Source organism: Oncorhynchus masou, chromosome 28 (assembly GCF_036934945.1).
Source record: "Oncorhynchus masou masou isolate Uvic2021 chromosome 28, UVic_Omas_1.1, whole genome shotgun sequence".
Lineage (NCBI taxonomy): Eukaryota > Metazoa > Chordata > Actinopteri > Salmoniformes > Salmonidae > Oncorhynchus > Oncorhynchus masou.
In genome coordinates this window covers 54443676-54457828 of record NC_088239.1, presented here as the reverse complement: position 1 = coordinate 54457828, position 14153 = coordinate 54443676, and the positions used below count along the sequence as shown (strand labels likewise).

The window sequence follows — 14153 nt, the reverse complement described above, 5'->3', positions numbered from 1 at the left end:
CTGTAACCTAACAAAATGTGGAAAAAGTCAAGGGGTCTGAAGAATGTGCGAAGGCACTGTATACCTGTTTGCTTTAAGTGTGTGGTATCTTTGTCACAGGAAACAAGCTGTAATAGCAGGGATAGGCGATTCAGCACCATTGAAACTACTGACAGAATTCTGATGTTCAGCACCACATTACACTGGACAGCGACTGTCTCTGGTGCAGCCTGTAAATTAGGCCAAACCATGGAAGTAACTCTGTTTGATAGCCTGGTTAGTCATATTGACATTTTTCAACCACGCTTTTGAAATATAAATAATAAGGAAAACATGTTTACATTTTAGTAGACACTCTTATACAGAGCGACTTACAGGCGCAATTATGGTTAAGTGCCTTGCTCAAGGGCACATCGACAGACTTTTCACCTAGCCAGCTCAGGGATTCAAAACAGTGATCTTTCAGTTACTGGCCCAACACTGTTAACTGCTAAGCAACCTGCCACCCTAAACCATTTAAACTAACCGAAAACAGTCCTCTCCATTGTTGCTTTGAAATCCCAACCAAAAAGTGTTACTTTATTTTATGAAAATATGTATCTTTACATATCGTTATCCAGGAGGAGATTAAGTGGCTACATTAAGCTAGATGCGATCCCAGGTCTCGATGAAGCTGAAAGCAGTTCTTGCATGTCTTGTTTTAGTAAACATGCAAGGCAAAGGGGATTTAGCATGGATCTACTCTGTCTTACAAGCACTCATGTCTGGCCGATTAACAAGCACAATGAGCAAGCAACAAATAAATTAGCATGGCAGCCGACAGACACAGCCACAGACAAACCATTCTACATCAAAGAAAGCTGGTGATTAGACCATGTCATCTTATAGCTCCCCAATGATCCCTATCACCTATCTGTCATCATTTGTATCTGAAAGCGACCAATAAAATGCTAATTGTTCTTAGATGTTAATGTCCCACCCCACAAAATCTAAAGAGGCCCCTGAGAGGCAAAACCATGCCAGTGCCTGCATCTACGGATCTGTGCATTTCAACGTCTGACATTAATTAGGTAAGGGATGGGATTTAAAGTGGAAGGTAGTAAAACTGTTTTACCTTGTTCCATCACAGTTAAATATAAAGGAAGGGGCTTTATATAGTCTCAATCGAAAAATATTATTCTTATCTCAAGGGTAAAATAAAGGTTAAACAAAAACAACTGTAACTCATGAACTGATTTATCTCATTATGATTCAGGATCCTATATCTACGCGGCATTCAGAATTTATACAAAGCAACGCAAGCACATTTATGAACGTTTTTCAGTGCTACTAGCTACAGTTGAAGTCGGAAGTTTACATACACTTAGGTTGGAGTCATTGAAACTCGTTTTTTCAACCACTCCACAAATTTCTTATAAACACACTATAGTTTTGGCAAGTTGGTTAGGACATCTACTTTGTTCATGAAACAAGTAATTTTCACAACAATTGTTTACAGACAGATTATTTCACTGTATCACAATTCCAGTGGGTCAGAAGTTACATACACTAAGTTGACTGTGCCATTAAACAGCTTGGAAAATTCCAGAAAATTATGTCATGGCTTTAGAAGCTTCTGATAGGCTAATTGACATCATTTGCGTTAATTAGAGGTGTACCTGTGGATGTATTTCAAGGCCAACCTTCAAACTCAGTGCCTCTTTGCTTGACATCATGGAAAATTCCAAAGAAATCAGCTATGACCTCAGGGAAAAAAAGTAGACATCCACAAGTCTGGTTCATCATTGGGGGCTGTCACACCCTGACCATAGTTTGCTTTGTATGTTTCTATGTTTTGTTTGGTCAGAGTGTGATCTGAGTGGGCATTCTATGTTTCTATGTAGTTTGTCTATTTCTATGTTTGGCCTGATATGTATGGTTCTCAATCAGAGGCAGGTGTTAGTCATTGTCTCTGATTGGGAACCATATTTAGGTAGCCTGTTTGGTGTTGGGTTTTGTGGGTGATTGTTCCTGTCTCTGTGTTTGTTGCACCAGATAGGGCTGTTTCGGTTTTCCACGTTTGTTGTTTTGTATTATGTTCATGTTTAGTTGTCTTATTAAAAAACATTAATAGTAACCACGCTGCATTTTGGTCCTCTGATCCTTCTCGCCTCTCCTCTTCAGATGAAGAGGAGGACGACCGTTACAGAATCACCCACCACAACAGGACCAAACGGCGTGGTGACAGGCAGGAGCAGCGCAAGGAGGACTGGACATGGGAGGATGAGTTGGACGGTAAAGGACCCTGGGCACAGCCAGGAGAATATTGCCGCCCCAAGGAAGAGCTGGAGGCGGAGAAGACGGAGAGGCGCTGGTATGAGGAGGCAGCAATGTCTTGGGGGGGGGCACACAGGAAGTGTGGTGAAGCCAGGTAGGAGACCTGCGCCAACTTCCTGTGCTTACCGGGGGGCAAGAGAGACCGGGCAGGCACCGTGTTATGCTGTGAAGCGCACGGTGTCCGCAGTGCGGGTGCATAGCCCGGTGCGGTACATACCAGCTCCGCGTATCGGCCGGGCTAGAGTGGGCATCGAGCCAAGTGCCAAGAAGCCGGCTCTACGCATCTGGTCTCCAGTGCGTCTCCTTGGGCCGGCTTACATGGCACCAGCCTTGCGCATGGTGTCCCCAGTTCGCCTGCATAGCCCAGTGTGGGCTATTCCACCTCGCTGCACTGGTAGAGCGACCGGGAGCATTCAACCAGGTAAGATTGGGCAGGTTCAGTGCTCAAGAGCTCCAGTGCGCCTGCACGGTCCGGTCTATCCGGTACCACCTCCACACACCAGCCCTCCGGTGGCAGCCCCCCGTACCAGGCTGTATCTCCGTCTCATCCCTACAGCTGCTCCCGCTTGGCGCCGCCCCTCTGTCCCGAGCTGCCGCCCCTCTGTCCCGAGCTGCCGCCCCTCTGTCCCGAGCTGCCGCCCCTCTGTCCCGAGCTGCCGCCCCTCTGTCCAGTGGGGTCATTTAGTAGGGTCGCCGTGGTTAGGAGGCCACGGAAGCGGACAAGGTGATGGACTAAGACTATGGTGAAGTGGGGACCACGTCTAGCACCAGAGCCGCCACCGCGGACAGATGCCCACCCAGACCCTCCCCAATAGGTTCAGGTTTTGCGGCCGGAGTCTGCACCTTGGGGGGGAGGGGTACTGTCACACCCTGACCATAGTTTGCTTTATATGTTTCTATGTTTTGTTTGGTCAGGGTGTGATCTGAGTGGGCATTCTGTTACATGTCTAGTTTGTCTATTTCTATGTTTGGCCTGATATGGTTCTCAATCAGAGGTAGGTGTTAGTCATTGTCTCTGATTGGGAACCATATTTAGGTAGCCTGTTTGGTGTTGGGTTTTGTGGGTGATTGTTCCTGTCTCTGTGTTTGTTGCACCAAATAGGGCTGTTTCGGTTTTCCACGTTTGTTGTTTTGTATTATGTTCATGTATAGTTGTCTTATTAAAAAACATGAATAGTAACCACGCTGCATTTTGGTCCTCCTCTCCTTCAACTCAAGAAAACCGTTACAGGGGCAGTTTTTAAACGCCTGAAGGTACCACGTTCATCAGTACAAGCAATAGTACGCAAGTATAAACACCATGGGACCACGCAGCCGTCATACCTCTCAGGAAGGAGACGCGTTCTGTCTCCTAGAGATGAACGTACTTTGGTGTGAAAAGTGCAAATCAATCCCAGAACAACAGCAAAGGACCTTGTGAAGAAGCTGGAGGAAACAGGTACAAAAGTATCTATATCCACAGTAAAACAAGTCCCATATTGACATAACCTGAAAGGCCGCTCAGCAAGGAAGAAGCCCCTGCTCCAAAACCGCCATAAGAAAAATCAAACTACGGTTTGCAACTGCACATTGGAACAAAGATCGTACTTTTGTCCTCTGGTCTGATGAAACAACAATAGAACTGTTTGGCCATAATGACCATTGTTATGTTTGGAGTAAAAATGGGGATGCATTGCAAGCTGAAGAACACCATCCTAACCGTGAAGCACGGGGGTGGCAGCATAATGTTGTGGGGGTGCTTTGCTGCAGGAGCGACTGGTGCACTTCACAAAATAGATGGCATCATGAGCAGGAAAATTGTGTGGATATATTGCAGCAGCATCTCAAGACATCAGTCAGGAATTTAAAGCTTGGTCACAAATGGGTCTTCAAAATGGACAATGACCCCTAGCATAATTCCTAAGTTGTGGCAAAATGGCTTAAGGACAAAAAACTCAAGGTATTGGAGTGGCCATCACAAAGCCCTGACCTCAATCCTACATAAAATGTGTGGCAGAACTGAAAAAGTGTGTGCGAGCAATGAGGCCTACAAACCTGACTCAGTTACACCAGCTCTGGAGGAGGAGGAATGGGCCAAAATTAACCCAACTTATTGTGGGAAGCTTTTGGAAGGCTACCCAAAACGTTTGACCCAAGTTAATCAATTTAAAGGCAATACTACCAAATACTAATTGAGTGGATGGTAACTTCTGACCCACTGGGAATGTGATGAAAGAAAAGCTGAAATAAATCATTCTCTCTACTATTATTCTGACATTTCACATTTTTAATATAAAGTGGTGATCCTAACTGACTTAAGACAGGGAATTTTTACTTGGATTAAATGTCAGGAATTGTGAAAAACTTTTTAAATTTTAAATGTATTTGGTTAAGGTGTATGTAAACTTCCAACTTCAACTGTATATATAATCAATTAGTTGGATTATTTGTTGGATTTCAGTCCAACTGTCCTTTCTACCAAAAAGCTCTGACACATGAGGCGAATCAAATGCCACCATTGTTAAAGTTGATTAACTCCTTATTTCTAGGATACCCACTAGCCTACAGTACTCCCATGTCGTTTTTCACAGTATACCAGTACCACGGTACTATCATGGTACCAAAACCTCATAAAACATTTTAGGATACCTAGTACCATTTCATATGATACTACCACATTTTGTGGTGGTCTGATATGCCCTACCGATCTAAAGAAGCCGCTGGCGCCTGTTAAAAAAACGTTTATAAAGTCACTTTCGTTTACAAATTTAAGCAACAGCCACTGACTAGTCACTTGTACGCGCCGGTCCACTATCCACTTCACTTTCAAACGTGTGGCAGGGGTAATCTGCCCACCGCATTTCCTTCCAGCCATCACTCACCTGCTTCTCTCCGCCCACTCTTCCTAAACATCTATTCCTTCATCAGTTTTTTAAAATATAATTTAGGCGTGATGGCGAGAGGGGATGCAGACCATGATGAGTCTTCTGTTGTTACATATGTACTGTACATTCAATACATTGGAGCAGCATGCAGAGCGAGCAAAGTTGATACATTGTATACAGTGGTGGAAAAAGTAGTACATTTTCATACTTGAGTAAAAGTAAAGATAACTTAATAGAAAATGACTCAAGTAAAAGTGAAAGTCATCCAGTAAAATAATCCTTGAGTAAAAGTCTAAAAGTATTTGGTTTAAAATATACTTAAGTATCAAAAGTAAATGGAATTGCAAAAATGTACTTAAGGATCAAAAGTAAAAGTTGAAACAATTTCTAATTCCTTATATTAAGCAAACCAGATGGCACAATTTGATTGTTTTGTTTTATTGATGGATAGCCACGGGCACACTCCAACACTCAGACATAATTAACAAACAATGTGTTTGGTGAGTCTGCCAGATCAGAGGCAGTAGGGATGACCAGGGATGTACTCTTGATGTGAATTGGACCATTTTCCTGTCAAAATGTAACAAGTACTTTTGGGTGTCATTGGAAAATGTATGGAGTAAAACTTACATTATTTTCTTTAGGAATACAGTGAAGTAAATGTTGCCAAAATATAAATAGTAAAGTACAGATATTCCAAAGAATGTTTTACTTAAAGTACTTTACACCACTGATTGTATATAATTTCCCTGGTATAATAACCAAGAGCACCAGCCAGTCAAATAGGCTTTGCAAGTTTACTTTCACCCAGTAGTGCCAGAGAGGAAAAACCACTTCACGACAGTCATGCTTGCAGCTTTACATCAAAGAAAACAGCTTGTCTGTAGATCAAACGGTAAAAAGAACATGACTCATATTACCAGAGCTACCTTTTTTTCTTACTGCGCGACTTCGTGCACATTTGATGTAATTTCACAAAACATGTAGAGGGCCGTTTTGAACTAATCCCGGCCGTTTGTTATTGTTTTGATAACAAACAACGTTGTTCAGTCATGTTACCTCGCTCGCTCACAACCTGGTAACTTGACAGTAGGTCTTAGGCATATTTGATTGGCGCAGGAAGAGAGGAAAAGGGTCTGCTACTCATGAGATGTGTTTCAAAGGTAGGATTCACATAGGCCTAACTATGTCAAAATCCTCTCTCTTTCTGGTGCTTCTTACATTCTGTTTGGTGCCTAACATATTGCAGTTGGAAGCAGTGTGTATGTTTGTCGGAGAGAGAGAGTGGTATTTATGATGGCGACAAAGAGAGAGTGTGTGTGTGTGTGTGTTAACTGAAGAGTAAAGGTTTCACGTGTGAATATCAGTGACAAAGTTTTTTTTGTGTAGCACTTGCATAACATTTAGATAACGGGAACAAGTGTCATGGGACTGGGCGAAAAGGACACACTCTGAATCTTCAAAAGTGAGAGGTGACAGGTATTGTTCTGCCCTTAATGTCAGATAACCGGAGCTTACATTTTGACGAACAGGTATCAGTAGGAATAAAATATCCCATCAGAGAAGCTAGCCATAGTATTGGTATGAATTCAGGGCCTTGAAGCCACTGTCTGCCTCCGTCTCCATTGTTATTCATACTGGGGAGCTATACTCAACTGAGTGGTCAGTGATGTGGCCTGCAGCAGTTGTGAAATCTATATCTAGTCACTGATTAAAGGAGTCGATATGTGAAGCAGTAATTGGGTTTAAACTGCCGGGGTCCTGTCTCACTGCAGACTGGCAGGAACAGCTCATCAGCTAGGTCAACATTGGATGACTATAGGGGGCAGAGGGCAAAAAAACTATTCAATTTTCAGTTGCATTTAATGAGACCATACCAGCATCTCACCAGTGGAATCCTCATACAGAGCAGGGCAGAGCAGAGCAGCACATTGGTGCGATTAGAAAAACCTACAGTTTTCTAAAATGAGAATTTCTCAACAACTGTTCATAATGCACTAATGCATAACCCATGCATAAGTAAATATAAGTAAATACATCATTAAGTTAATCTATTAGCCACAGCCAATGATCTGTAAACAAGTGCATCACACCAATAGCCTTCCAATTAAAACCAGGAGAAACACATTCATATCTTAAAAGCAGTGGTATATACGGTGCATAATATGCTGTCCATTATGCTACAAATGTTGATAATGATATAGTCATCTCATACCACTCAGTGTGCTGTTACCCAGTGGCATAGCGCAGTTTGGTGAGGTGCCCCCACAAGGTCCAAACAAGCCCCCCACTTCCTGCAATTCTACACATTTTGCCATGTGCCAAAGAGAACAATATTTTTTACATTCATGCTGGATGGACCTAGCAGCTGGGTCTTTTTTTATGATCTCATTAGGTTATTTACAGGATGCATGGCGTATTAGGGGCGTGGCTTTCAGTTCGATCTTATTGGCCACCCATGAGAGTAAATGTAATTCCTGTTCATCATCATATGTTTGGATACTGCACATGTAAATTGTTCACTTTTGTTGTTGTTGCATTTGCCATATTCCTTGAGAATATTATGATTATTTATGACATATTATAATAAGGTATGCTGCCTTTAATGCATAATGAGGTTGTATCCCAACAATGAGGTTTAAGAGAACTCAAACTTTTGTAAGCCTCATTGAAGATACAAAAATGTAAACATTCAACCTTAACGTGTGATAACTATACAACAAACTGATGAACAGGAATTACATTTACTCTCACGGGTGGCTAAAAATAACTATGTGAAAGCCACGCCCCTACTAAACTACACTGCCAGCTTTCTGATCTGACCTGATGTGTCATATCACTATAACCCAACATCAACAACCCAACCGTGCTCTTTTTAAAGAAAGCAACCCAACTAAGTGACCCAACGCCTGCAACCCAGTAGTTGGGTCAACCAAACAACCCACCATGTTTTGTGTGTAGTTGGCTATTCATTTATGAAAATGAAAAGTAGTCTCGTTTAAAAATCAGACTGTATCCACTCACCCATATCGGCGTGCCTGGCCCCAGTGTTCGGAGGCGTAATCCCCAGCACAGATCACCGCTGATCACTGCGCCGTTCTCCACCGTTCTCCAACACTTGGCTTCGTTCTATCCGTGGGCAATGCGCGCGTCGCCTCACTAGACAAACACGAAGACTGACTCACCTGCTCTCATGCTAAACAATTCATCCAAACGTTAATGGTTTAGATATCGCAAATTCAAGTTTACCCCCATGACTACATCCACGATTAGTTAACTTTTGTAGTTATATCCAGAATTGCGTTTAAGTTACGGATGAATGTAGGCTATTTTTGACGTAAGGAAAAAATACCCCACGCACAAAACTCATATTTTTGTGCTATGGTTTTATCCACAACAGCAATACACCAAATAACGAAAACGCTAAAGGCAGGATGAAAAGTTAAATAAACTCTACATGTTGCTACAAAAAGAAAGACCCCCTTTCAAGATGCCCTCATAGCTGTCTTGCCACAAACATCAAGAGGAAGCGTCGTATTCTGAGGGAGACCAGAGGAATCCGGGCTGTCATTACAGTGTGCAGTCTGATGCGAGCGTGCGCCCGTGATGCGCGCGCGCCTGAGCGTGCGTGTGTAAGTGCGTGTGCTTGTGTGTGTCAGGCAGAGCTGCAGCAATGGAAACAACAGTTTAGTCTGCAGGTGGCTCTGTAAAATGACTGCCCTACCGGTTTATGGGCTCAGATTGATGTTTAATACACCCATTTCCTTTCTACCTCGATCGTCTTCCCACAACACTATTCTGCTAACCCTGTATCGCCTACGCACTCGATACGGAAGGTAAATTCACAAATGTTGTGCTAACATTGAGGAATACTGAGGGCTACTGTACACAGGAAGGAACTTGCTTTATAATGAGGGATACCGGGAGAAAATCGGACCTCTCTGAAATTAAAATGGTGGCCCTCCCTTCATTCAAATATATATTTTATCTTGACCCTCCCTGAACACTTAAAAAAACAACAAGTGACCCTCCCGTATACTCAAAATAATAATTAAAACATAAAGTGGATAGCAGAGAACATGCCTACAGGTTACCCAGTGGTGTAAAATACTCCAGTAAAAATACTTTAAAGTACTTACTTAATTCGTTTTTGGGGGTATATTTACTTTACCCAAAACTACTTGTTACATTTTGACAGGAAAATGGTCCAATTCACACACTTATCACAAGAACATCCCTGGTCATCCCTACTGCTCTGATCTGGCAGACTCACTAAACACAAATGCTTTGTTTGTAAATGATGTCTGAGTGTTGGAGTGTGCCCCTGAATATCTAGCAATAAAAAAGCAGCTATCAAATGTTGCCCTCTGGTTTGCTTTGAAAGGATTTCAACTTTTGATACTTAAGTATATTTAAAACCAAATACTTTTGTACTTTTACTCAAGTAGTATTTTACTAGGTGACTTTCACTTTTACTTGAGTCATTTTCTATTAAAGTATCTTAACCTTTACTCAAGTATGAAAATTGAGTACTTTCTCCAACACTGAGTACCCTCACTCATAGGACAGACCAGTACTGGGTTTACCAAAAGCATAGTAGCACTAAGATCATCTTACTTCTATTGACACTAAATGGACTGAAGATTATCGTAGTGCTACAATACTTTTGGGAAACCCATTTGAGAGCGTTAGATATGCCATTTTAGAAACTGTTCTTGTTTTTGTATGCATTACATTGTGAAAGTAGCCAGAAGGTTGTGGATTCACAGACCACCGCGGACAAGGGTTGGGGTGAAAAGATATCCAATATAATACAAGTACTGCATGAATCTATCACCTTATTTTCGGTTCAGGAAAAAATAGCCTTTTATTAACTAATTTCATGCAATTTTATGTCAAGTTACATGACTGGAGACAAGCAGAATATTTTTTAATACTACAACAAAGCATGCAGCACTCTAGACTTTTTGATTTCTATACAGGCTATTGTTAAAAAAGAGGACACCTGTAGTCTAAGTTTGGAACAATGCTAAAGTTGTCTATCAACTGTAAAAATGTAGCGCAACAGAACCAGTTACAACTGAAGTATCTGATGTCATGACGTTGCCCTCTTTGGGTACAGCAAGCCCCATCCCTCTGTCTCCTACAACCAGGCTGCTGTGGAAGGAGAGAGGTCATAAATTCCTGGAGGAGATTATCTTCTCATGGCCACAGTATAGAGAGAGTTTTCATAGAAGAGAACAAAGGAATTTCTTCCACCTCACAGAACTTGTGGTCCGAACAACATTTATGTTCTGGAGAAGGTATAAAAGATTGGTGAATAATCCAGCTACGAACTGGTCCGTTTGGTACAATTTTGTGAAACTCATGGGAGACAATACTGTCACATTACCATAACACTGTTTATATAATAGCCTCAGATATGAGGTTTACATCTAATTGTTGTATAAGATGAATGAGCGAGGATGATACTGTTTGTAAAATTGTGTAATGTGATTTTGGACTGTTTAATGAAGGTTAACTCCAATTCTCTTTTGAGTTTAACGAAATCAGAGGACTGCCCATGAGCACAGTTAGCACCTGGCGTAATGAGACAGCCTTTTTCTGCTCTCCCGAATAAAACCCCCACCTTGAGAATTTCTCAACAGACCATGTTGCTCTCAATTACGAGAGGACAAAGGTTGCAGACGAGCTTACCTCAATAATGAGAGGGCCAAGGTTTGAGACCAGACTGCTGAATCTTTTAACCATCCCACGTGGTTAAACTCTTAGACTATCAATACCGACAGAATAAGAATAAGTCTTTGATATTAATTACTAGTCTGCAGCTAGGAATTCGGTATCATTGAACGCGAGGACCGACAACCGCCGAAACATTTATTCTATAACGACATGAATTAACGTTACTCTGAACTATCCATTCGAACCACGACAGAGAGGGTGGACAAACTCTCCAACAGAAACAAACTGTTCAACAGAGATCCCGATGACACACTGAGCATAAATATATACATTGATTGCAATTGTTCCCGAATGAGTGAGCGTTCATGTGCGAAGGATTAGCATTTCAATTGTTATAATTATCAACTGTGTGTTGTCTTATCTTTTGATTTTACCTTTATTTAACTAGGCAAGTCAGCTAAGAACAAATTCTTATTTTTGATGATGGCCTAGGAACAGTGGGTTAACTGCCTGTTCAGGTGCAGAACGACAGATTTGTACCTTGTCAGGTCAGGGGTTTGAACTTGCAACCTTCCAGTTACTAGTCCAACGCTATAACCACTTGGCTACCCTGAGTCAACCCCATCTTCCCTTTTGTACACCAAGCCGCAATGCCGGTGTATCCCACTAGGGAAACTCCGGTATCATTTCCTTGTAACTATTGTTTATGCATTTCTGTGAATTACTTAGTTAGTAAATAAATGATTTAAGACAATTGATGTATGGATGACTCATAGTGAAGACTGGGTTCGTGCAGAATGAGACTAACATTTGGAATGAGACGAACGTGAGGTAAAGAAGAATTCCTTAATCAGAAGACTATTAATCAGATATGAAAATATCTGAAAGTTATATTGGGAAAATTATAACTTTATAATCTGAATATTTTCCTTGGTGCTCCGACTTCCTAGTTAATTACAGTTACATGATAAATCAGTTGAATCGCTTAATAATAATTACAGAGAGTTATTTAATAAAGATTCATCTTCAGTTTAATGATGCCAAAGACACGACACTGATCACATATGAATTCAAGAAAAAGCCCGTTGTTGTTTAACACAGCAGCCGCATATCATCAGGTAGGCCTATATGCACTTGTAACTTTTTTATTTTGGGAAACTATCATTTTCTAATTTATTCTGTTTTATTCCATGATATTTTTGTTAGAACATAGATTTGTGTTGACTGTGATTAGTGCATGGGAATACAAAAGTATCTGCTGGGCTAAATTGACAAACTAAAGTGTAGGCATGTTTAGATCACTGCATGATCCTCAAACTAAAGACTGGCCAAACGTGTGTTTCTAAATGTGAATTCAAAGACACTGTAGACTGTATAGCCAAATAAGGCATTTTTCCTGTCAATATTATTAATCAAAAAATAAAAATAAAAAACATTTTCATTTTAAACAGGCTAAATGCGAAATGTATAGGCATGTTTTTGAAGTGCTGTTGTTGATGTGTTGTTGAAATGCTGAGCACCTGTAGTATGTCACAAACTCTTAATAATTGATTTCTTAAAATGGCAGGCTATAGCATTGAAATAATAATAATTTAGCCTAAATAATTGAAGCAGGTGCAGAAGGTGAGTTTAATAATAAGAAACATGAAGATTCTGGCAGTGACTCCTAAGGAACCTCCCCAGCTCCTGGTTCATCCTTTCCACCTGCCCGTTGGACTGAGGGCGGTACCTGGTTGTGAGGCTTACCGTGACACCCAGCTTCTCCATGAAGGCTCTCCATAACCATGACGTGAATTGGGGGCCACGGTGGGAGACGATTTCCTCCGGAAGGCCATAGTGCCGGAAGACCTGCTGGAACAGTGCCTCAATGCCCTGGAGAACGGTAGGGGGACCAGAGTGAGAGGGATGAAAAGGCAGGATTTAGATCATCTGTTCACAACAACCATAATAGTAGTGAAACCATCAGAAGAGGGGAGATCAGTGACAAAATCAATAGATAGATGAGACCAAGGCTGCTGAGGCACATGAGGGAGAAGGAGTTTCCCTGCTGGAGCGTGCCGGGGATATTTAGTCTGGGCATATACTGAGCAGGAGTTGACATAGTGAGCAATGTCCTGCTCCAAGGTTGGCCACCAGTACATTGCAGAGATAGATTGAATAGTGTGGGTGATACCTTGGTGTCCAGCGACGAGAGATGTGTGGGCCCAGGTCAACAGCTGATCACTTATACCAGTGGGAACGTAGGGGCGCTCTGAAGGACAGGTAGTAGGCACGGGTTCCCTCTCCAGAGCCTGGCGAATGCCCACATCTACACACCAAAGCACGGGGGCAACGACTGGGGAGGGCGGAATGATGGGTACACTCAGGAAAATAACCCCTCCCAAATAGTAGAGACAGGATGTTTTGATGACAGGCTTTGATTGTTCTTTGAACCTGGGCGATATGACAAGGTGAAGTTGAATCTAATGAAGAACTTGCTTGGCGTGGGTTCAGCCGCCTCGCAGTCTGTATGTACTCCAGGTTCCGTTTGGTTGGTGAGAATGAAAAATGTGTTCTTGGCACCCAACTGTTGCCCCACTCCTCTAATGCCAACTACACAGTTCTTCTCTGCAGGAGACTGTTTTGTTGAGTAGTATACCACATACAATTCCTGTGGGTTATCTTGACGTTGGGACAGGACGTCCCCCACACACACTTCTGAAGTGTCCAAGGAAAGGTTGTCAGGATTAATGAAGTCCAAGTGTGCATAACGATGGGGAGCAAGTGTCCATAATGATGGTTAACTTAACTTAGCTTAACACACCATGCTCTTCACTGACACTGAGCTATTTAAGGAGTGCATGATGACTGAAGGAATTGTCTGACAGAATCTATGGATAGTAGACAAAATGTTATCTGTCAAACAGATAGGTCTACCTCTTATTTATTGAATAGGAAGACATAGGCTCCAACACAAAACACTCTTGTTGTTAGTAGCCTAAAATCAAATGAAATGAAAACTGTTTATATTAATTATGGCTTCTCAAATTAGCCTACTTTCAGCACCCATGCGCTGTCCAGCTCTGCGGGTGCCAATTCATAGTAATATAAGTTATGTATATTACTAAAATATGGCATATTGTAAGGTAAATAACTCTGATAAATAGCTTCATTATGGGCAACAAAACATATTGTTTTTATTAAAATCAATTATAGCAGTAGCAAGCTTACCTCCAGTCCTCCTCATTTTCCCGCTCTTCTTCTCTAACTGACAAGGACATCATTGAGCCTAGTTCGAATGCACAGATCAAGGTTTAAGTTAGCTGGAAATTG

At 41.8% G+C, this 14153-nt stretch overlaps 1 protein-coding gene across 1 annotated transcript in view; it reads right to left on the bottom strand.

The window, feature by feature from the left end:
• Positions 1-8675, bottom strand: part of LOC135517918 (leucine-rich repeat transmembrane neuronal protein 4-like) — a 39463-nt gene extending 30788 nt beyond the window's left edge. Inside the window, exon 1 of the mRNA XM_064942626.1 lies at positions 8184-8675. Coding sequence (XP_064798698.1) covers positions 8184-8187 — 4 coding nt within the window. The 5' untranslated portion in view covers positions 8188-8675. The remainder of the gene's footprint in view (positions 1-8183) is intronic.
• Positions 8676-14153: the final 5478 nt, after the last annotated feature.